Genomic DNA, 25,201 nt, shown 5'->3' on the forward strand with positions numbered 1-25,201 from the left:
AAGATAATCCATAGAAAATAGTCCATTAGAAGCAGTACACAAAATTAAACTTTGATTTTTTTTTTAGATTGTACTGTATAAGAATTATAAAATCAACTAATTTTGCTGTTCATGTGTACTTAAAGTATATTTTTCTTTAGACTACTATCTTTGAAAAGATGGGAATTTGGTTGAAAAAGGGAACACAGCATTGAAGTTTTAAAAAATCAAGTTGAATATAGTTTTATCTTAGAAACTTATTTTTTTCTGAAGTGATTTATTTTGTGTTGTACAGATATCTTTCTAGATAGACATATTCAATACAAATGCATACATTTTATGATGGGGTATATGGATACCGTACCTCATTTTTAGCTTCTTTAAATTGTTTTCTTTGTGGGGGAATTTTCTATTTTTATATACTTTTTCTTCTGATAAAAGTGAAGTTAAAAATAAAAACATGTTGAAAAATCAGTGATTTTGCTGTAAGAGTTTGGTGAAGAAATCTGAAAGCGTTCTGGGACTGAAAAAAATTATTAGAGGATATATTTAGCCTTCAGGTTTAATGGAAATTAAAGATGCTTCTTAAAGTGGAGACACTAGAAAGAGTGCAGAGAAAAGCAACGAAGATGATTAGGGGACTGGAGACCAAAACATATGAGGAACGGTTGCAGGAACTGGGTATGTCTAGTTTAATGAAAAGAAGGACTAGGGGAGACATGATAGAAGTGTTCCAATATCTCAGGGGTTGCCAGAAAGAAGAGGGAGTCAAACTATTCTCCAAGACATAGAACAAGAAGCAATGAGTGGAAACTAATCAAGGAGAGAAGCAACTTAGAACTGAGGAGAAATTTCCTGAAGTTAGAACAATTAATCAGTGGAACAACTTGCCTCCAGAAGTTGTGAATGTCCCAACACTGGAAGTCTTTAAGAAGATGTTGGATAGCCATTTGTCTGAAACAGTGTAGGGTTTCCTGCCTAGGCAGAGGGTTGGACTAGAAGACCTCCAAGGTCCCTTCCAGTTCTGCTATTGTATTGTATGGCATTGTAAGTCAAAGGCCTTTTCATTATATCTGTTTATTTGATGTGTTGTGCTAATATGATGTTTAATAAACAAACAGTATTCAATGAATAATTGGTCAATTTAGGTACAACTTTGAAGAGAACTCTCTAAAAATGAATAATGAACTTGGTACTTCACATCAAGTAAATGTAAATCTTGTTAAAGAAGTTAATGTGATTCCTCCTTCCGAAGAATCTGATAAATGTTTTGGAGGTGCCCACCTGCAAGCAATGAGTCCATTATCCATTCAGAAACACACTGCTGCATTATCTCAGGCCACATCTATACCAGATGTTATCATTGAAGAAATAATTGAAGATGATCAAGAAAGTGAGTAGGGGCTTTATACCCCTCTAAAGCTCTTTATGTTTTTTTCTGGTAAATAGCAACTTGTGAACAACTCTTGTTATGTTGATATGTTGTATCCCCTTTTGTAATATGCTATATTTATTATTTATTTATTATTTTTATATGGCTGCTCATTTCACAAAAAGCAACTCTTAGACAGTGGTGTTGAAGTTTCTATAAATAATAGTATTTAATTGGATATAAGTAAATCTTTCTGATGTCAGTAAGTGTTTGGAGACTGATGTAATCAAAACAGATGCCAGTATGTCCCAGAGAGAGGGAGGGAGGGAGGAGAGAGAGAGAGAGTGAGATAGATGATAGATGATAGAGAGATAAGATAGATAAATAGATTAGATAGATAGATTAGATAGATAGATGATTCCAGCTAGCACGACCTTCGGGGGCGGGGGGGGGGCTGGAAAGCAAGGCAAGGAAGCCTTCAGAAAAGCAGTGTGGGCTGGTTTCTCCTCCCTTAAGTTCACCTAGCTTTGGAAACCAGCGCGGAAGGCTCAGCTTGTGCCAAAGTATCTCCACAGCAATTTAGCCAGGGTGAGGTGGTGGTAGGAGGGAGCAAATTGCCTCTTTCTGCCACTTCCATACAATGAAGGCAAAGTTAAAAAAACACCAGGTGGTATCTCCCACTAGCTTGCTGATTTTAACACACACAATCCTGACAGATGCCATCCCTCATGACTCCTGGGATTTCTCAGAATAGACTTCTATTTCTCAGAATAGACTTCTTAGGGAAAAATGGAAACCTGTAAGCTTGACTCCTGAACTTGGCTTTAGAAGGCTAATCGTTAAGTCCGTTCTTCAATAAATTTGTTCCAGGTGAATAATATTCACATATGGAGTTGATTAAATATATCCATGTTTTTCCCCCAAGCATTTTCTGCAGAATGTCGCAAATCTACATATCAGAAGAGTTCTTTTCAAACACAGCAGGTCCCATTTGAGTTAAAGGCTGGTATGTAACTCTGATCTGGCAAAATAAAATGTCACAATGATTGCTTTAATAGTTTGATTTTTGAAATGTAGAAATAAATGCTACCATCCCTTTAAAAAAAAAACTTTGAAGATATAGATCAAGTATAGGAGGAAGTTTATGGAATAGACACACACGTTTTTCACAATAACTGGTTGTAAAGCAAAAAATGCTTGATTTGAAATAGTCAAGTGTTTTGAGTCTTAATATTTCAAATGTAACATAACTATTATTGAGAGATGAAGTGCATTATGATTAATGATAAAACAGTTAACTGTTGAGCCAGATGCTGCTGTTTCCAAGTAAATGTTTTGCAATTTCATTCATTCTGTGTAGAAATCTAGTTTGCTAATTACTTAATGGACCCTTCATTATGAATATGAATTCATTATCATATTGATGTATTCATGTTATTTTCTTTTTCATTATTTATTTTATTGTTCTATTTTGTTTCTGTTTTGTTTCATTTCTTTGTTTTTATTATTGTAAGCTGCCTAGTCCATGGTGAGATATATGGCAAATAAAATAAATAAATCTCTGCACAAATAATTTGATTTTTCATGTATAATGTATAAAAATTTGCTTATTATTTGATTTTATTCATTCATTTTATATTCTATCTTACGCAGAAGTTCCTGAATATGTTATTGTCAGTTGTGTAATAAATCCATGTCATTTCTATGTTCGGAAAGTTTCCCAAAAGAGAACAGCGATCTATTTGGAAAAAGTTTTGAAACACTATTGTAGGAATAACTATTTGTCTCCTACTGACATTTTGGAACTAGGTAACTCCTTTAATTTCAGATAAGTTATAATTTCAGAATTTGTAAAACTTCAGTGGAAATGAATATATGTGGGTTTTGGTGAAGGTTTTCCCTCTCCAGTCATGTGCGACTCTACTGGTGGTGCTCATCTCGGTTTCTTAGCCAAGGGAGCCAGTGTTGTCCAAAGACACTTCCGTGGTTATGTGGCCACATGCTGAAATGCATGAAACGTTATCTTCCACTGAAGTAGTACCTATTTAACTACTTGTTTTTGCATACTTTCAAAGTGCTAGGTGGGCAGGAACAGGGGCAAGTAATGGGAGCTCACCCCATCACATAGCATCCGTGTCTCAAATTGGGCTGTCAGCTTTCCAGTGACAAGCTGGTTGGAGTTACTTCATTTATTTTGAAATTGGAAAAATGATTGTGAAATATTTAAGTTTGCTTGCAGTACAAATGCATTTTTAAAGTAAAACCTTATGCTAATAGGTTTATGGTTTATTAATGGGATTTTGCTGCCATCTCATGACTAGTCAGCCAGACTAAAACCTCTGCTCTTATTTTCAGACAAACTTTTTAAGTGTCAAAAGATTGAATTGAGCAGTGAGACCATTCAACATTTCTATAAATATCCTTTCTTAAGAATGCTTAAAAGTGGTCATGAATTTAAAGATAATTAAATTTTAATGTATTTCAGGCGCAAGGATTTTGATTAAAAGCAAAGAACATGGAATGTGGTGCCGGGCAGAAATAATGGAACTAATTCCGCTCCTGAAGGCAAATGAGGAGAAAGCCTGTGGTCTGACAGAACACAAAATTTGTGATATTGCAATAATGAAAGTATTCCTTATAGACTTTGGGCATCCAGAAGCTTTAATTATTTCAAGGTATGACTAACTTTAAATAACTTGTGTTCAAATCTATCATGTTTAGATCCCCCCCTTTTTTTTGTAATTATAAGATGGGTTTGAAATTATCATTTCTGCCTGAGGTGATTTAGTGAATGGTGCTTCACCAGATGCTTCAGAGTGAATTTGATTTTTTTTAAATGTTATTTATGACTGGAGCATGATGAGATGTTATTGGTTATCCTCTTGCACAGTTTGATAGATGTGCTGGCCACCCCCACCCCCGGTTTAGCGAAGGTGGGTTGCGATACGTCACGTGAGGACATGTCATTGCAAGTTTGACACCCCTGGACTGAAGTGTAATAGGGGATATAAGTAGATCACACACAGGTCTTTTTTCCCCTTCTGCAACTGAGTTGTGTTCAGAGGTGAAATCAACTTACTTTCACTACTTGTTTGCAAACGATGACGTCCGGGTGGGTGGGCAGAGTCTCCCGCCACCACTGGTTTGCCCGAACCAGATAGAACCGGCTGAATTACACCACTGGTTGTCTTCATAGAAAGACAGACATGATGTACTGCAAAACTCCTGGAAAGATTCACTTGAATCAACCTGAGCAACAATAGTTCCTTTCATTGTTGTTATGTCTCTTGAAAACAATGTCTTAGTAATTCAGCAACCATTGATCTTTATGAATGTAATATTCAATTTCACCAGAAGATAGTGTACTTCTTAACAAGAGTCCCTTGTAGCAATTGTGCTACAAAAAAAAATCACACAGAGGAAAACAAATATAATTGGCCAAATACTAAGTAATTTCTATCATCCTGCTTTTATGAAGCTTTTGACATGTTTATCTTCTTGTACTGATGTAACAAGATATAAACCCCAAACAATCTTCTTCCTCCAACCCCTATTTATCCCCTTTTATGTTTTGATATTTGTATATACAAGAATGAATTAACTGTCAGTGAGACAGAAAGTATCACAGTATGTTTTGTTACCAACTTTTGAAGTGATACACTGGCAATTCTTGATTATGATTGACATTAAAAAAGGGAATATTGCTTTTGAGGTAGAGACATTGGAAAAGGAATGAGTTGTTTCAGCCAGTTTTTCATTTCACAATTAGTAATCAGAAAACAATGATGGAATGAGATAAATTAAGAGATAAAAATGGTGACCTAATAAATGTCACTACAAACAAAATTATTCCTTTATTGGTTCCCATTTCAATCAGATTGTGGAATGCTTGGGGAAAAAGTGAACATTGAATCCAGATAAGTCACACTTCCAAAGTAGTACCTTGGCAGATGTTTTACAGTCCTTTCAGATTTCAGTTACAATTCATGCAGTGGTTATTTTCCAATTGGATTAAATAACTTACTCTACGTTATTTATTTAGCTTTTATTCCACTACAGTGAAAAGACTCTTTGTGACTTAACAGTGAAAAAAATAGTTTTCAAAATTTGGGAAATAACAAAGTGCAGCCATTATAAAAATAACACAAGCTCAGAAAACTAAACTCAAATGAAAATAAAACTATTGCCCCAAATTGACTAGAATACTCTCTAGTCTCCAGCATTTGCAGTAAGGAATTGTGCCAGAATTGTGCCAGCCTGATTGTCTCTCAGAAAACAGCCTTTGCAGCCATGTGGCATGGCAAACAAAATTGAAGAGATTGCTGTTGCTAAGTAATGCAGTAGTGCTTTAGGACCCCATTGCTTAGCAAGGAAATTCCAGTCCCAGTTGGCCGTATCTTTTTTGTGTGTGATACACATACAGACTTGCATATATACAGTATACCTATCAATATTGGGGAAATGGCCTCTTAATGTACAGTATTTCAACCTGCACGATGAAACCATATGCGTTTTTTTCTTCTTCTGCCATCAGAGTACCTAATGAAGTTACTGTGAATCCAGAACACGTTACTCTTAAATACATGATGATTGAAGATCTATGTTTGGTTGTAAGAAAAATGGATTTATCTTTAGAGACGCGACTCAGAGGTATAAGAAACCTAGCCCTACAATGTTCACTAAAGGGCATTGTTCCTAAGGATTCAGTAAGTGAGAATTATATTGGCTATCTTTTCCCATTTTTTTATTTTAAATGCCTTTTTTAATAGTCTCACATTCGTCTTACTGATTTTCTTCTTTATATAGCAGCTATAGACAGATTTTGAATATTTCTTTAGATGAGGATAGATGTCCTGAATCAAGGGGAACCAATATACCTAATATTCCAGAGCTTTCTGGAAGGATTCCCTTTAAGCCAAATAATGTTTATGAATACTGCATTCAATATTTTCCATGGTTTGGTTTGAGGTAAACCATATTTCACAGCCATTATGATTCTACAAGCTACTCCGCTAATGAAATGAGAGTGTTCTTTTGAAACACTATTCCAAGAGGAGAGAAATAGAAGTAAATGAGCAGCTATAAAGCATAATTTGTGGTATACTTACAAACTTAAACAGTGGTTTGAGTTTTATGATTAACATAAGTCATAATGAAACACGAAGTCTGAATTGAGCATTTTGGGAATTTTATTTCTAGTTCACTGCTAGTTGTAAGCTTATTTTATGAGCCATGGTGGTGCAGTGGTTAGAATGTAGTATTGCAGGCTAATTCTGCCGACTGCCATAACACAAGATTGATTTAGCCTTCCATCCTTCTGAGGCTGGTAAAATGAGGACTCACGTTATTGGAGGCAATATGCTGACTCTGTAAACCACTTAGGGCTGTAAAGTATATAAGTTTGTGTTATTACTAAGTACCTTCACAAAAATAACATCTAGTAAATCCACTTCTATCATTGGAAGCTATTTCTATTCACAGGGCAAATTTGTTCACATCAGTATTTGAAGGGTCTCAGTTCTTCAAACACAAAGATTGGAAGGACTTTATGATGATCAAAGACTCAAAGCCAAGTCTTTCTTTAAGGAAAAAGATAAGAGAACTAAAAAATAATCCTTTAATTCTCAAAGAAATCCCCTTCAGTCTTATTAAATTGGATACTGCTGTACTATTCTGATTCTGCTCTAATCTTCCCCAATACAAATTCTTCAATTATAAACCTTACTTTTTGAGATCAGGCAAAAGAGATTTTCAGCTACCATAAAAACCGTGGTGACACAGTGGTTAGAATGCAGTACTGCAGGCTAATTCTGCTCACTGCCAGGAGTTTGATTCCTTCAATCCTGAATGGTTCAAGGTTGACTCAACTTTCCATCCTTCCGAGATTGGTAAAATGAGTACCCAGATTGCTGGAGGCAATATGCTGATTCTGTAAACCACTTAGAGAGGGCGGTAAAGCACTATAAAGTGGTTTATAAGTCTAAGTGCTAGTGCTATCTCCAGTTATCTAAATTAAAAGACTGATTTCAAGCTTAGGAAATCTCACTTCGTGATTACTTGGGGTGATGAAGTTTTAATTAATTAAATGCAAAAAAAAACCCAGAAAATTTCTGGTTATTGAGTATTCTTAATTATTATTGTACCTTCTACAAGTAGTCCTTGATAGCAACAATTCATTTAATGGCAGATTAAAGTTATGTTGGTGCTGAAAAATGTTACAACTGTTGCACCACCCCAGAAAGTCATTTAATCATGATTCAGGCACTTGGCCACCCATTCGCATTTCCAGTGTGAATCTTGCAACCTATGGTCACATGATCATAATTTCTAATCTTCCCGGCCAGCTTCCAACAATCAAAGTCAGTGGGCACAAAATCAAGGAAGATTGCAAATCACAATCACATGATGTCCTGCTTAATGACTTTGCAAAAAATGGTCATAAAATCTGGAGCAGTCATGATTATTTGACAACTGCTGTTTAATTCTCTTATCCCAGTTGTGGTTATAAGTCAGCAACAACCTGTAGTTTTAAATAGTGGAGACATCTAAGACTGCACATAACTCAAGACTATTTACAGTATTTTGGTGTTTCCAATTCATTATGTTTCATCAACCTTTTCTAGGGATAAATTTGATTTTTTTACTCTTATCCTGAAGCTACCTTCATAGGCAATTACTTAAAAATTATTTCTGTTTAATTTCTAGTTAAAGAAATGGAGAAGATTGAGGGGAAAAATTGAATTGTTTGTCTTTTCTGTCCACAACAGGAAAAGGGTTGGGGTAGAACAGCACGGACAGAATTTTTGAGAATGGTGAATAGCAAAGCTGTTCTGATGAAAATTTTTAGAGAAGAGAATGGCGTGCTTATTGTAGATCTTATGAAGCCTCCAGCAAACAAAATAAGCAGTGACATGCCTGTATCCCTCAGAGATGCTCTAGTTTTCTTGGATTTAGCAAGGTATGCATAACTAGAAGCTTTTTAAAGTCATAGCATAAAGAATTATGACATTAAACATGTTTTGAATAGAGATTTAACAGATTACCTTACATATGATTTAAGATGGAATGTAGTTGCTTCTTTTGAGTTTCTAGATTGATTAGATACTGTTTCTTAATGGATAAAATTTCTATTCCTCACTTGAAATCTGTTGGAAGTTGCAACATGCTTTAAAAAGGAGGCTTACAGCCTGGATCCAGAGATCCAGATCCCCCACATGTGCCCTGCCCTCCATGCATGCACGTGCAATGCACCCACATGCACCCCCACGTATGCGTGTGTCCCCGCGCATGCACCCCTCATGGGCATACCACCACGAGTCTAGGTCTTTTCTCCTGATGTTAAGAGAATATCAAAAATATGTTACAAATTCTATGCAGGAGTAAGATAAAATCACTGTTGCCTGTTATTAGCAGAATATCCCTCATGGCATCTTTTTGACTTTTTCGCGTAGAAAGCAATAGAATGTATGAATTTACCCTGGAGAAATTAAAAGATGTACTTACAGATTTGATTGAAATGTGAATTAGCCTAGATTTTGGATTAAATTCTGGAAAAAGATTTTAGCCAAGTCATGGGAATTCTTTGGGGTTTTTTCTTCTTTGTCTTTTTAGGGTGGGAATTGACATAAAATAACAGATTAAATGCTATTCCATGGTGTCCCTGGTTTGAATATATTAAGATTTATAAGATTTTTTAAAAATAAATGTAAGAAGAGTGTGAATAGATTTTCTGTGTAATTCATATCTTCATATCTTAATTGTGTTTCATATTCAGAATTATTAACAGTAAAGTAAAAGATTAGTCCCAGATTGCTTTCTCTTGCATATTAATAATTTATTCTCATCTCTTTACCTTATTAGTTTTCAGAATGAATTTTCTGATTGGTCAAAAAATACTGTACCACTGGAGTATTATCCACCTATTATGCCACGTGACAATACAGAGGTTGCTGCTGTTGTGAGTTACATTAATAACCCTGGAGACTTCTACATTCAGCTGGTAAGTGTTGCATTTTAATGTTAAGGTTCATGTTAGCATAGGTAGTCCTCGACTTATCATTCCAGTTGAGCCCAAAATTTCTTGCCACGGTTGTCAAATGAATCATTCCAGTTGTTAAGTTAGTAACACAGTTGTTAAATGAATCTGGCTTCCCCATTGGCTTTGCTTCTCAGAAGATAGCAAAAGGTGACAATGTGCTCTCAGGACATTGAAACCGTCATAAATATGAATCAGTTGGCAAGCATCCAAATTCTCATCACGTGATCATGGGATGCTGCAATGGTTGTAAGTGTGAAAAACAATAATAACTCACTTTGTTCAGTGATTGTTGTAACTGCGACGGTCACTAAATGAACTATTTTAAGTCAAGGACTGCCTCTAATCTTAATGTTTTTGTTCATGTTGGTACTTTTTTCAGTACTAATATAAAACATTAAAACTGTTTCAAAGTTATCTTTTTTAAAATAAAAAGTGCAAAGATTCAGTGTTGAAGGCTAAAACATGGAGCAGCAGGTGGCTTTTACTTGGCTTTCAGCTTGAAAGCTGATGCTGGTTGAATCAGTTGCATCTTTGCTAAACCTTTTATATTTCTGAGCCCTTCCTGCGGCATTAGTTACAGTAGCATCAAATTCAGCTAAAAATAAGCAATATGATTATGCAAATTAGTATATTAGAGCCAAATGTTAGCATGAAGGAATTATTTTTTTTTTCATTGTGGTAGATAGAACAAGGTCCCGAATTTGCAGCTTTTCTAAAGAAAGTTGAAGAAGTGTATGAAAATGAAGCAGGACCCGACTTGCAAATGCTTTGTCCAACCCATGGCCAACCATGTGTGGCCAAATTTGAAGATGATGGTGTTTGGTACAGAGCACGGGTGATTGGTAACTATCTGCATAATTATTCTGGACACAGACTAGTTCAAAAATATTTTCCAGTGAAATGTAGAACATTTCATCTATCCAATATTGTGATTATTGTAGTCCAATAATATATCTGTTTTGACATGTATCATAAATGTATAAATAGCTACATTATTCTCTGGGCAACTTATAACTGATGTAATAATTAAGGTGTTCAACTTTGAAAGATATGTCTGGTACAATACCCCCTGATTAAATTATTAATGTATAAGTATACAGACATATAGTTTAATAACTTTTACAGTTAACTTCATAACTGTACACTGAAGTTTGTTCACTTGTAGCAATGGGAAATTTTGCTTTGTGTTTGCTTCCAACTTAGGTATTTTGCGTCGTGATTTATGTTAAACACTCTTTTGCAGTTGCCTTTAAAAAAAAAACCCAAACCACAGCTTACATTCTGTCCATGTGAAAATAGATTTCAGGTTTTGATTTTCAAGACAAGTACTGAATGGTAGTATGCCACTATGAATTTCTATAATGAGTTATATTTTAAACAATCTTAAATTCATGTAGGATATTATAACTTTGTGAAATGTTCATTCAAATCAAGCTAACAAATGCCGATTTTTGATACCAGAAAAGAATATGTAACAGTCTTTCTGATTTTCTTGTATTTCTAACATTAACCAAAATCAGGAAGAGAATTGTAACATAGCTAGTAAGACATTTTCTTTTATGTAACTTTGGAGAAGTAGTAAGATGATGGGTACCTAAAAAGAATATGGCACATAAACATACTTTTGCAGATGTTTTTCATTCAGATAAACATATTTCTTTTTATCCTTTCAAGGTCTAAATCTTTCCTAATTTCATTTTTGCCCCTAAGGATTGCCAGGTCATCAAGAAGTTGAAGTTAAATATGTTGACTATGGTAATACTGCTAAAATAAATATAAAAGAAATGCGTAAAATAAAAGATGAGTTTTTAGTTCTCCCAGAAAAGGTAGGAAAAGCCATCTATTTTATAGAATCTAGTTAAACTGCTAAAATGCCTTGTACAATTTTTGCATCATCTTTCATAATACTTGATTCATTTTTAATATCAATTAATTTTTAATGTTTATTCAGTTTAATGTATATTTCAATTTAAATAAATAAATTATAAAATATAAAAATATGATACTCAAGATAACTATATACTAACCAAATTATTTCCTTAGAAGATTTTGCCTTAAGCATTCTAATATATTGTCCCTAGTGTCCATTGTATAAATGGATCAAACTCCTGTAGTATAAAATCTGAATAAGAGTGCCAGTTTGGTCTAGTGGTTAAGGTATCAGGTTGTAAACTGGAAGACCATGTGTTCAAATCCCACCTTAGAATGGAAGTTAACTGGTTGACCTTGGGCCAGCCATTGTCTCTCAGTTTAATCCACCTGGTTGTGAGGAAGATGGCAGGAAGGAGTATTAGTTGTATTTGCTGCTCTGCGTTATTTGTAAAAATAATAAAGGTGGGATACAAATAAATAACAAATCTACTAATCGCTCTGAGAACGTGTGTGTGTGTGTGTGTGTGTTTGTATGTGTATTCCAGCATAACTCTGGAACGCCCCAAGCAATTTCAACCAAACTTGGTACACAGATGACTTATTCTCTGGGGGAAAAATACTTAAGGGGTAAGACACCCCTCATGGTGTGTGTTCTGTTAAGATACAGCCTGTTGTGCCTTAAAATGGCTTCTACTGTATGCCATAAATGGCTTCTACTGTACAGCACAGTGGAGTTGCCTTGGTAACAGCTTCACAGTACTCCACAAGGGGGCTCCCTCTAGTAAGGGGGAAAATCCAACATTAGTAATTACATTTGGTTTGGACATTTCCCCCCTATAAATAGATACCCGGACAACACCTGGTTATCAGTTAGTAACTAATAATACAAGGAATAGGTTTATGTTGTGAATCTAACCTTTGTTGTTTTGGAAACCATTACGGTTTCTATATACGAGAGAATATATTTCTAAGTATTTCTGTGATGAGAATGACTTTTCAGCTAACCAGTCTGTATTTCACAACTTAGGCTATCAGGTGCAAATTGGCTTATATTAAACCATGTAAAGGAGCCACTGAATGGACTGTTCAATCAAAGGACAGATTTGAACAACTGATTCAGGACAAATGTATGCTCTGCTTTGTTACTGGTAAGTATTTATCTCTGCACTGACAACATTAATTCCTGTCCTGCTCATCATTGAGTTGACTACTGCAAGAAACTTTAGGGCAAACAACCTGAATATTTGACCTTGGCACAAAACTCGATGTCTAGATTCCCAGTGTAAAATACTGTTATATTGACAGTAGGCTTCCAGACCCATTCAAAATACTGGTCATTGTCTTTAAAGTTGTGTAAACTACAGTATCAGAATACACGAGGAACAGAATTAAATCCATGCTTAAAATACCTAGAAGACAACCTGTGGAAGCTTCCTCTTCTCATGAAGTGACTGGTTGCCACCCTATGGAATACACTCAAATGAGACCCTATTTCTCCTCACTTACTGCAAGCAGGTCAATATTCCAGGTAGTCCTTGTTTAGTAACCACATTGACACCGGCAACTTTATTGTTAAGCAGAGATGAACAGCATGTAAATAATAAAAACAAGTGAAACCGCAAATGTGCTTATAATATTATCTTTGATTTGATTTTCTGACCTGTCTGGTCCTCTAAAGGTCATAAATTTTTCAATACCGTCTAGTAGTAGTAGTAGTAGTAGTAGTAGTAGTAGTAGTAGTAGTAGTAGTAAGGACTACTCTGTTTTCAGTCTTCAATTGATTTGGGGTATTATCATTGGAAGTATGATTACATGTATGTTTTAACTATCTTCATATATTTGTTCTTTAATATTGTTGCTTTTCTGTTATTAATGATACAAATTAAAATACTTTCCAGTTAAATAGCTGTTGGTTAACAATTAAATGATTAAAGATCAGTTGTTTATTCTGTTCTTGTTTGGAGGAGAAAGTCCTGTGATGGGTAATTGTTCCTAATAGTCTTGTGAAAATCATACTTGCAAGAGGTTTATAAGTTCTGCTATAATTTCCACTTTCTTGCTAAGTTATCTATTTGGAAACTGTTAGGTAATCATACATGTCTAAACAGCAGCACAGGAAGAACTCATCCATTACCCAGTTCATTTAATATATATGAATTCATTTGGTTGGAATCACTTGGAGTTCAGGCTTAAAAGATGTTGGGTGACTATGGGACATAATGTTATTTTCATAGTTATTTTCTCTTAAACCACGATGGGGGGTGGGGTTGACACAATATTAAGCAACAAATCACTGCTTATAAAACACATTAAACCAAAACAAAACCATATTATAGTGTAGAGAAAAATATTCATGTTCTTAATTTGGAATAGAGGATAGTTGCATCATTAGATAATTTTTCCTTCAGAATTCAGCAGATTTGAATGTATTTTCCTCTCTTTGTAGAAAAATCAGAAGATAATGTGCTATCTGTTGAGCTCTATCAAAGTGTATGTGTGTCCCCAAAGCAGTCAGCCAGTGTGAACAATGTTTTGGTTGAAGAGGGCTTAGCATCTTACATAATAGGGTAAGTATGCTTGTTAGCTTGTCATAGCAACTGTACTAAGTTTGTACAATATTTCAGCATATTTCTCATGTTCAACTTTGATCTAATTTATAAGTTTCAAAGTATACATAGTGATTACTGTGGACATGTTTCAGCTTTTTTGGCATTGGTAGTAGGTATATGCCAATATAAATGAAATTGATTTTCTTTTTATAGTAATAACAAAATGATTGTTACACCATATAATGAAATATGGGATCCTGATCTGGAGGATATATGCAAACCAGAGAAATCTTCATTACAACCTGAGATTGAAGACTTGACAGAGATGGAAGATTTGGTTTTGGAAAGTAATAAAGAATTGCAAGTGCAAATTAATCACGTTGTATCTCCTAGCAAGATATTTGTACTTTTTATGTTATCAGAAAAAATTCTGAAAAGGTAAGGGAGTAGTTTGGTGCCACAAAATGTATTTTTGATGAAAACATAAAGACTGAATCATTGTGCCATGTTTTCTTCGCTAGAACTGATTAGCTTGATTGACAAGGACTTTCATAGTAAGGAATAAACTTGACATTTTTGCACAGATCTGTAAAATTAATTTTTCAATCATTTTGAAAATCTAGATTGATGATGTGATTCACTTTTTAAAACTTTAGGTTACAGGAAAAGATGAATGCTACTTATTTTGAAACAGAGAATAAAGCAATTAAGTGGGAAGTTGATATGAACTGTGCTGCTTATATATGTGAACAAAATCAATGGCAAAGAGGCCAGATCATCAGGATTGTTTCTGAAAAAGTTGTAGAGGTAAATAATTTTAAAAAGTTGTTTCAGATGCAAAACAATTCCTTATAACTGAGAGGAATTCATCAGTAAGTGTTTTGCAGCATAGTTTTACCCTGGTCTAATCTTAATTAAGATTATTTGTTGAGCAGACAAAAATAATGTGGCTAATTATCATTGTTAACTATTGTTTGAATCTATTAACTATTGAATCAAACTAACCAAACTCTGGCTTAATATGGCATATGAATGAAATACTACCGTATTTATCGGCGTATAACACGCACCGGCGTATAACACGCATCCCCCATTTTAACACAAAAATTTGAGTAAAAATTTTTTTCATTAAAAATAAATGACTTGGAAGCTCGGAACTTAATGTTGGATTAAAATTTATAACATTAGAACATGAATTATAACATTAACTCCTCTTAAAAGGCAAATATGAAATGAAAAAACACCTCTTTGAGCAAAAAAACTTAATCAGAATCACTGCTTTTTGGAAAACCAAAAAACTCTTCCTCATCTTCACTTGTATCCTCAAAATCAAACTGAGCACTGCTTTCACTGCTTTCACTGTCTTCATAGATCAGTTCGTCTTCTTCCCCATCCAAAGCATTGCTTATGCCACATTTCTTAAAAGAGTTGATAACAATATCTTCTTTGACTGCGTCCCATGATGTTTTCACCCACTGACACACTTTTGAAATGCTAGGTCTTTTCATTCGCCCAGAATTTGTAACTTCATGTTGAGTTTCATCACACATGTATTTATTCCACTCTTCACGCATAAAAGCTTTGAAGGGCTTGTTAATGCAAACATCTAATGGCTGTAATTGTGAGGTCAGTCCGCCTGGAATAACTGCTATATCAGTTTTGAACTTTTGAAACTCCGCCTTTGTTCTTTCTGTAAGATGAGATCTAAATGCGTCCAATACCAATAAGCATGGCTTCTTTAACAAAACACCTGGGCGCTTCCCCCACACATTTTTAATCCAAAGCTTCATGCCTTCTTCATCTATCCATCCTTTTGGATGAACATGCACTTGTACGCCACTAGGAATTCTCTCCTTTGGTAACGTTTTTCTTTTAAAAATTACCAATGGAGGCAGCTTATTTCCATCTGCAGTGCAGGCAAGAACAAGAGTGTAACGATTTTTTTCATGCCCTGAAGTTTTAATTGTTACTGTTTTAGTACCTTTTGAATCCACAGTTTTATTTGAAGGAACATCGAAAGTGAGGGGAACTTCGTCCATGTTGCCGATTTGACCCATTTCAAAATTTTGTCTTTTTCTTGCATTGATAATAAATCTATGAAAATGTATTATCTTTTCCTCATAATCATCTGGCATACGCTGGGCAATCCTTGTTCTTGTTCGCATCCGAAGGTCATGCCTCTTCATAAATCTTTGGCACCATGACGTTGTCCCTTTAAAATCCTGGATTTGCAGCTCTTTGCTGATTTTCACAGCTTCAAAAGTCAGCATTTTTGTTGATAAAGCAATGCCTGCTTTTCTTTGGTTCAGGACGAATTCCTTCACTTTACTTTCTAGTTGTGGCCATTTCGTTATGCCACTGCGCAAAGCACATTTTGATTTTGGTAACATCTTGATTTTTTCGACATTTTTTCGCCACTCTCGTATTGTGCATTCTGTTGGTGGCTCTCCAAAATGCCTTGCTGCAGCCCTATTCCCATGTTGCTTGGCATATTCTACAACTTTTAACTTGAAAGCAGCTGTATATGCTGAACGCTTCTGTCTTGATTCCATCAGGGATATACAGTATTTTACCTATGGCTGTTTAAACAATAAAAGTTACCGTCAGACATGCGGTTCATTTCCCCCTTTAATTGCGCTGACGAGTAACGTCCTCAGCGTAACGTCAGGGACGTCACTCGTCAGAAGTATGGCAGAAGTAACAGCAGCGCGGGCGGCTGCGGACTCACAGCTGATTGGGAGAATGCCGGCGCGTACACTTGGGACCAGAGAGCAGGCGGGCGGGAAGGTAAGCACCCGCAATGATGGAGAAAAAATACAGGCAGCGGGCGGCTCTCTGGCCGCTGCGAGCCGCTGCTGCTAGGATGGGGTTAAATCAGGCAGCGGGCGGCTCTCCAGCCGCCGCTTGTTCAATGATGGGGTTAAAGCGAACAGCAGGTGGCTGGAGAGCTGCCGCCACTGCTGCAAGGTAGGGGTTATATCAGGCAGGGTAGCTGGAGAGCCGCCGACGCTGCCATGAAATGGATGCTGCACTTCTATGAGTATCATGGGCGCCGGTGAATCAGCTGGAGCAGGCAGTTTGGGACCCGGCGTATAACACGCAGTATCGGCGTATAACACGCAGGCAGGGTTTAAGCTTGCAATTTTAGTTTTAAAACTGCGTGTTATACGCCGATAAATACGGTATTTTATAGAACAGCTTGAAGTTAGAAAATACTATAAAGGGAATGTACCAGATAACTAACCCCTAACCCCTTTCTTCTTCGTTGTTGCTGAGCTTTAAACAGTTTGAAAACTCTGAATGAAGAAGTCTATATGACAAAAATCTGGTTGCACTGTGAATCTTGAAAAAAGAATAAATCAGTTGGAAGGGACTTAGAAGCCTTCTAATCCAACTCCATGCTCAAGCAGGAGATCCACCCTGTCAGACAAATGGCTGTCCAGTCTCTTCTTGAAAACCTCTAGTATGGAATACCCACAACTTCTGGTGACAAGCCATTCCACTTGTTTAATTGTTCTCAATATCAGGAAATGTCTCCTTAGTTCTGGGTTGGACCTCTGCTTGATAAATTTCTATCCATTCATTACTACCTGTCCTGCTTTGGATAATAGGTTGTCCACCTCCCTTTTCTTTGTGTCAACCTCTTAGATATTAGAAGACTGCTACCAGGTCATCCCAGTTAGACTAGAATGTAAGAGTATAATAAATAAAGGTGACTTATATACCTTAAACTGTATCTTAAAATTAGTGCCACAAAAACAATTTCTTTATTGATATGTATGGCTGCCCATTTCACATACTGTACATCACTCTGAGCGGCATATTGTTGTTAAGTTGTCATAGAGCTCTTCAATTTGGCAATAAAATATCTTAAAAAATGAAATTAAAATATATTCCTAAATAATCAAGTTCAATATGTTTGGCCGTCTTTGGCCTTGGTCTTTTGTAAAAAGTCAACGTTAAAAATTAGAAATTAAAAGAAGTCCAAAGTATTAAAAAGTAACCAATTTTGTTGTATTTAAGTACAATGTCAATAAAGATTATACTTATAATAAATATTCTCTTAACTTAGATTCATATGCCATTTTTTAATTAATGTGCTATTTAAGTTAAGCTAGCAATCATGTTGTTGCAGTATTGAAAAGAATTAAGGTGAGGTTGTATTCACATCTAGTAATAATAAAAAGAATGGGTTAATTGGCAAAGACATTCAGAATTAATAAACAACAGAATACTCATATATTATCTAATTTTTTGTTAAATGTTTCTTTTGCAGGTATTCCTGATTGATTTAGGCATAGTCCAAACTATGGATATTACCTGTCTAAGAGAACTTGAACAGAACCTGAAGACTATCAGACCACTTGCAGTGGAGTGCTCATTAACAAATATAAGGTAATATATCCATTTACTACTTACTTCAGTAAACTACTACAAGCCCATGTAGATTAAGATAAACCAAAGCTAAAATAAAAATCTGCTTGCAGAGCAGAATTTTGTATGATAAGAGATGTATAATTTTACTATTGTACTATCTCAGATAACAAAGGCAATTGGGACCAAAATTTCCCTCACCAAGTGGTGCAAACGTATAGCTTGATGTCACGTGACCGTACTCCTTAGCAACAGCAATCCCACAGTTCGTATTGCTGCTGTTAACTGAATCCCACTGGTCATTAGGCGAGTGTCTATCCAAATCCAAGTTATTCCTGGCATGATTCCTTCTAGTTCTGAGACTCGGTAAGAAAAGGGACTGCCTCCTCTTGAAGTCCCCCTAACCACCTATTTCCCCCCATCATTGTCCTTTTGGCTGTCCGGTACAGCAGCATCCTCAACGGTGGTGGCAACTCTGGAGCTAAAGTAGAGTCTGGGACCTTTAGTATTCTCCACAGCTGCTATCCCTGGGCTTCTACTTTAGCCACTGCTACTGTGTGCCTCTCAAGCCCACTGCCATGGCCAAGCTAACCCAGTGCCCCAGTGAAAAGTTCCAGCTATGCCAACTTACCTTCACCCTCTTCTCCCACTTGCTGCTTCCTTGTCTCTGTTTCAGCCCCAGCACCACCACAATTAAAGAGTGCCACTATGCAGGGCAGTCAAAAGCTGGGTTGGAGGAATTAGGCAGGTGAGGAAGTTGTAGCATTCCCAGGACATAAGTGCAGGCAGGCTGCCAAGTATCTGAATTTTGATGATGTGACTATGGGGAGTGCTGCCACAGCAATAATTTCAAGGGCCTGGTGTAAGTACCATTTGTTCAGTACTGCCATAACTTCAGTTGTTAAACAGATTACCAGCTGCATAACAGTATTCCACCTCCTGTCCACAACATTTTATTCTAGACCATCCGGTGGGACCGAACAGTGGACGGCAACTGCTTGTGATGTTCTTAAATCTTATTTAACTGGAGCTGTTGTAAACTTAATAATACAGGTTTGTACTGGCAAATGTTCAATTTTTTAGTATAGATTTTATTTCAGGGACTGTTATTCAACTGAAAGTATAAGATATTATCACATGATACTAAATATTATACGTTATGCATATACGATTTAATTGACACCCTTCCCCTCAGTTTTCTGTAAATGTTAGTCTATTTGGAATTTGTTCAGCAAAATCAACATTTAGACTAATTTTTTATACCAAGCCATAATATTCTTTTTAGCTAATGCCTATGATATTTTAGTGGTCTGACACAAACTATTTAAGATTGGAAGATAATACAGGAAACTTCAGAGTTTTGTAACTATTTAAGATGGTTTAAATGAGGGGATACCTGCATTTTGCTTTTGATTTTGCCAAGTACTGTCCTCCAAAAAATGAGTGAACCCAGGACAAATAGATTTACCTAAGTTATTATCGATAGTATTGTTAATATCATTGGCCACATATTTGTTTCTCCGTTCATCATATTAAAACATTTGATTTGATATCAGCTTTTGATTTTGGTAGCGCCCAGTTGTGGCTGGATCCATGCTTCCCTCTTCCTTGCCTTTACAGCTAAGAAGTGAATTATCAGCTTAGTGTCAAGGTGGTTGCAAAGTTTGATCTGCCCAATATACTAAGTCAGATCTGTTCGAGGCAGCAGCTTATTGGAGAAATTCAATTTCGCCCCCTGAAGCTCCCTAGGGCAGTCCTTCTTTCTTATCCCATCCTACCTTGTAGGGATGACGTTATGAGGGAGGAGGAAGGACTACACAACACTGCCTTTTGCTGCAAGGTGGAATATATATTGTATTTTTAGGAGTATAAAACACACTCCCCCCCCCCAAAAAAAGCAGGTGGAAATGTTTGTGTGTCTTAATAGCATAGCAGTTAGACTTATATACAGCTTCATAGGGCTTTCAGCCCTCTCTAAGCGGTTTACAGAGTCAGCATATTGCCCCCAACAACAATCCGGGTCCTCATTTTACCCACCTCGGAAGGATGGAAGGCTGAGTCAACCCTGAGCCGGTGAGATTTGAACAGCCGAACTGCAGAACTGCAGTCAGCTGAAGTAGCCTGCAGTGCTGCATTTAACCACTGCGCCACCTCGGCTCTTACACTGCGCCACCTCTGTCTTACACAGAGAATATTGCGGTGGGGGGAGGGGGGTTGGTGCAGCACCAATCAGCTGTTCTAGAATGGGCTACGGTGGTGGCGAGTGGGCTGCAGCAGCAATGAACGGGCTGTGTTGAATGGGCCGCGGTGGTGAATGGGTAGTGGCGACGAATGGGCTGTGGTGGCGAATTGCGGGCAGCAAAAGGGCTGCAGCAAACTGGCCAGGTGAATACTGGATGGATGCTGGGAGACAGGGAGATTTTTTTTTCTTGTTTTCCTCTCCAAAAGCTGCTTACGGACCGAAAAATACGGTAAATCAAATAAGCCAGCCATTGTGGTTTATTTCCATATACAGAACTGTCCCTTTCATGGGTAGTTTTTTGACTCCTGCTTTGGTTAGGGGGTTGGAATAGAAGACCTCCAAGTTCCCTTGATTCTATAATTCTATTTGGAAAAGCCACCCAGAATTCTAGGAGTGGAAAATACCCTTAGCATTTCAGATTGCACATTTCTGATTTAAATCTTACTTGTTGATGAACACAAGCATCTTAAAATGAAAATATTTTTTTATATATATGTTCTATTTTTTTCAAATCTCATATTTGTGTCCCATGTATAAATTTGCTTTCCAATTAAAACATATATTTTTTTAATTTTTAAAAGCTTGCGTTTCCTACTACTGCTTTTCTGTGTACAGATTAAGTTGCCCCAAATTCCAGAATAACTTCCTAAATTTTGTCACTTTATGGATGCAGTATGTCTGAAAATAGAATGTTTGCAATAGTTGGAAATTTGGTAGCTGCACATTTTCTTTTTCAATGAATAATTGATTTTTACTCCTAAACATTCTTAATTTGTCCCAGGATACCAACTTGTCACCTTTGCCTGTAAAAATATTTTGCAAACATGAACGACACTGTACTGATATTTCAGAATACATGATTCAAGAAGGCCTGGCACTCAGAAAAAGGTATATATATATATATATATTTTAATGAATAGTGGTTATTCATTTTCAAATGTATTTAAAATAGGTGTTTTCTATATAAAATTAATGCTTCAATTTTATCTGTAATTCACTCAATTATAAATCAACAGAAAAATGTGTAGTCTTAAGTTCGGAATGGAACAACTCACTACAGGCAATTTGCCGCAGCCAACTCCCCACGCGACAATTTAACAGTTTAATATAATTATTTAAAGTAGTTAAACATTATTTTGAGTTTTGTCGTTCACATTTCATTTTGTCCCTCTGGTATCCTTTCTTTAATGAGTCTATTACACTATTTCTTCAATATTAATGTAACTCTTGTCCCGTGGTTGGCCATGATGAGTTAGCCGCAGGTGCAGTATTTAAGGGGAATAATATGTATTTGATTTTGTAAAATTTGCTGACATGTGTTCTGTTGAATCCTAATAGAGCACCTAAAAATGATCCAAATCAAGCTTCCTCTAATGAACTACAAAATAATGTGGACATAAACAAGGTGGCTTCAGAAAAAGAAAGTCCTTCTAAACTAGAAAAGCCTTTTGGCCCTTCAGATACTGATAGTAAGCAACAAGAACTGAAAGTGTCAGTGGCTAAGCCTCTAGTGGTTGAGGCCTATAAACCACCAGCTCTTCCTACCCTGGATTGCTTCAGTGCTGTTGTTAGCTGTGTTTCAGATAATGGAACAATTTATGTGATTCCCACGTCACAAGGTAAAGCAAAATATATTTGTACAACTATTCAAGATTGGAAGATAATACAGTGAACTTCAGAGTTTTGTAAATATTTAAAATGGTTTAAATGAGGGGATTTTGAGCCAATACCTGCATTTTGCTTTTCATTTTGGCAAGTACTGTCCTCCAAAGAATGAGTGAACCCAGGACAAATAAATTTACCTAAGTCATTATCGATATTATTGTTAATATTATTTGCCACATATTTGTTTCTCCATTCATCATATTAAAACATTTGATTTGGTAGCAGCATTTGGTTTTGATTTTGGTAGCACCTGGAGGATGGGTGGCACGCTGAGAAATTCTTTCCAAAGGCCTACCAACCTCCCAGTTGTGACTGGATCCTTTGCAGCAAATATAAGTACAATTACAAAGTTTTCTCTTACTCTAAAATTAGAAAAGAAAGCCCACTCTTTTGTATTATCCAGCTTTTTTCTAAAATCATAGAAACCGTGAATCATAGATGCATTTTTTCCATTTTACAAAAAAAGGTCTATAATGTGTTTCCAGTCAGCCATAAATATAGAGATTCTTTTTTCCTCCAAAAAAAGAAGCTAATTCAGCCATCTCTGAAAGTTCCACCATCTTAACCAACCATTCTTCCATTATGGGTATTACCATAATTATCCACTTTTGAGCATATAATAATCTCACTGTAATTGCAATATATAAAATAGCACCATGACATTTTTCTAGCTACTTATCCATTCATCCCTAAAGAAAAATCTTTCAGTTCAATTGTATTTTAACCTTTAAAATTTTCAGAATTAATGTATGTATTTGTATCCATTTTTAAAGCTTTTTTACATATCTACCAAGCAAGATAAAATATCTGCTCATGTTGTTCATATTTCAAGGATTGTATGTGAAGATAGTATTGCATTATCTTAACAACAACAAAAAACAATTCAATTGTTAAGAGAGATAATAACCTTAACACCTTTTGCTTGGATTTTTCCTAGAGCAAAGGTTAAAAGAGTTAATGTGTAATATACAAGATAATGTCAAAGGTTTAGGCCTTCTGAAACCCTATAACTGGAAAAGTGGAGAAGCTTGTGTGGTTAGAGCAGCAGATACAATGTGGTACCGAGGTGAAGTTAAAGATGTTGGCGCTGGCATTGTAAAGGTAAGATTGACGTTTTTAAGAACATTCTGGTTTTCACAGCTGCTAATTTTTTTTTCTTGTGTTTTTGTTAAAATGAAGGCAGTATTGAGATTCCCAGTCAATACAGGTCATGATTGTTTCAAAGGTGTTTTTTCAAAGGGCAACTGGACATCCTTTGTTTTTCCTTGAAGATTTTTCACTTCTTATACCACACCACCTATCTCCTGTTTACAATACAGACCTTTCGGCAATTCCAAGAAGGTTCCACACACATTTGCACTACTCAGGTGACTCTCGGGGCACAGATTACCTACCAAATGGCTTCAGCGACTCAGAGAGTGCTAATGACCAGATGACTTCAAGGAAGATAAATCCTTCCAACTTCTCACCATTCAGTCAGAACTGAAGAAGCTTCTTGGATGAGAAGCAAAATGTCTTCAAGGCATAAAAAAGTCCAGTTGCCTGGTACAACAATAGGTTAACTTCACAAAATAGACACATTTTCAAGAAGTGTTCCCATTTTTTAGTTCCTCTTGCTTCCCATTTATGACAAACACAATGCAGAGAAAACACCAAACAATCTATCATTGCCTCTTCCTGTTAGCATTTTAAAAACTAGTTCAACTAAATAAATCTTCTCTTAACACTACATATGAATCAGTTTGCTGTGTCACATCTATAATGGGACCTTGGGTGCTGACTGTAATCCGTTCCAGAACTTAGGTCGGCACCTGATTTGTTCATGACCAGAAGCAAAGACTGACTGTGCATGCGCGCGCGCACAAAAAATGGCACGGAAGGCGAAATTGCCCTGGCTGTGTTGATTTGGCACCCGTGGAGGTGTTCGTGACCTGAGCACGACATTTAGTGGATTTTTTGGTTGGCACCCGAATTGTTTGTGGTCTGAGTCATTCGGGACCCGAGGTCCCACTGTACTTTCCAAAACTATATGACAGGAAATAGGTTTGGCAGCCTTTTGTGCATTTTTGCATGAGAAAGGTTTTTCAAAAAGAATTACACCATGAAATGTAAATACTGATGTTCTTTTGTGTATTGTTTCTTTTCTTAGGTACATTATGTGGACTACGGATATACTGAGAAAATTCCTCCATGTCATCTGTACCCCACTATTTTATATGCTGAGATACCTCCATTTTCTATACCATGTCATCTGTATAAAACTGTACCAGTGAGTTAAATGCTATGATTTGAACATAATGCATTTCTACAAGACAATGTATGAAAATGTACAAATAATTTACCTGCATGATGCAGTATCAATATTGTAGTTCTTGCCTATCATCAGCAGAATTGGGCATATATTCTTTTTTTCCCTTTCCACATTGAGAGAAGTGTTAGATCCATATTCCATTCTGTAATGATAAAATGTTTTGGGAATTCTAAGGTTTTACAAGGCTCGCTTTCCATAGAAATAGACTACTAGAAAGTGGTTCGCTTTAAATGCATACAAGCTGTATATTGGATGAAAGTGTTCAGTGTTAACAAACCCTAGCGGCGTCAGAATGAAGTATTGCAGGTTAAACTCTGCCCATAGCCAAGAGTTTTATCCTGATGGGGCTTAAGGTTGACTCGGCCTTTCATTCTTCCGGGATCAATAAAATGAGGACCCAAATTGTGGACAATATGCTGACATTATAAACTGCCTAGAGAATGCTGTAAAGCACTATGGGGTGTTATATAAGTGTTATTTCTATTCTTAATGCTAACTCTCTAGCACAGGGGTGTCAAGCTCAAGGCCCGTGGGCCAAATCCGCCCCGCAGGGTGCTGAGATCTGGCCCGTGAAGCCGCCCTGGAAACAGCAACGGACTGAGCCACAGTGCCTGTGCTAGCGCAGCCCTCCCAAAGTCTGTTTTCACTGGCAGAGGGTTGCAGGAGGCCGTTACAGGTGGTAACAGAGACTGGGAGCAGGTTTTTGCTGGCAGTGTGCTCAGGTCACTACTCGTGATGAGTGACGTCAAGCTGGCCACGCCCACCCTGGCCACACTCACTCCGGACCCCCAGAGATCAA

General features: G+C 36.5%; 1 protein-coding gene across 1 annotated transcript in view; it reads left to right on the forward strand.

Moving 5' to 3' along the window:
• RNF17 (ring finger protein 17) overlaps nt 1-25,201 on the forward strand; it is a 51,921-nt gene that overhangs the window by 12,551 nt on the left and 14,169 nt on the right. Inside the window, exons 8-25 of the mRNA XM_032219160.1 lie at nt 1,128-1,372; nt 3,005-3,160; nt 3,837-4,026; nt 5,886-6,057; nt 8,119-8,309; nt 9,212-9,350; nt 10,072-10,231; nt 11,100-11,215; nt 12,289-12,409; nt 13,708-13,828; nt 14,024-14,248; nt 14,467-14,617; nt 18,087-18,205; nt 19,147-19,237; nt 21,208-21,314; nt 21,765-22,045; nt 23,029-23,192; nt 24,241-24,360. Coding sequence (XP_032075051.1) covers nt 1,128-1,372; nt 3,005-3,160; nt 3,837-4,026; nt 5,886-6,057; nt 8,119-8,309; nt 9,212-9,350; nt 10,072-10,231; nt 11,100-11,215; nt 12,289-12,409; nt 13,708-13,828; nt 14,024-14,248; nt 14,467-14,617; nt 18,087-18,205; nt 19,147-19,237; nt 21,208-21,314; nt 21,765-22,045; nt 23,029-23,192; nt 24,241-24,360 — 2,869 coding nt within the window. The remainder of the gene's footprint in view (nt 1-1,127; nt 1,373-3,004; nt 3,161-3,836; nt 4,027-5,885; nt 6,058-8,118; nt 8,310-9,211; nt 9,351-10,071; nt 10,232-11,099; nt 11,216-12,288; nt 12,410-13,707; nt 13,829-14,023; nt 14,249-14,466; nt 14,618-18,086; nt 18,206-19,146; nt 19,238-21,207; nt 21,315-21,764; nt 22,046-23,028; nt 23,193-24,240; nt 24,361-25,201) is intronic.

The sequence above is a fragment of the Thamnophis elegans genome, chromosome 6 (assembly GCF_009769535.1).
Source record: "Thamnophis elegans isolate rThaEle1 chromosome 6, rThaEle1.pri, whole genome shotgun sequence".
NCBI lineage: Eukaryota > Metazoa > Chordata > Lepidosauria > Squamata > Colubridae > Thamnophis > Thamnophis elegans.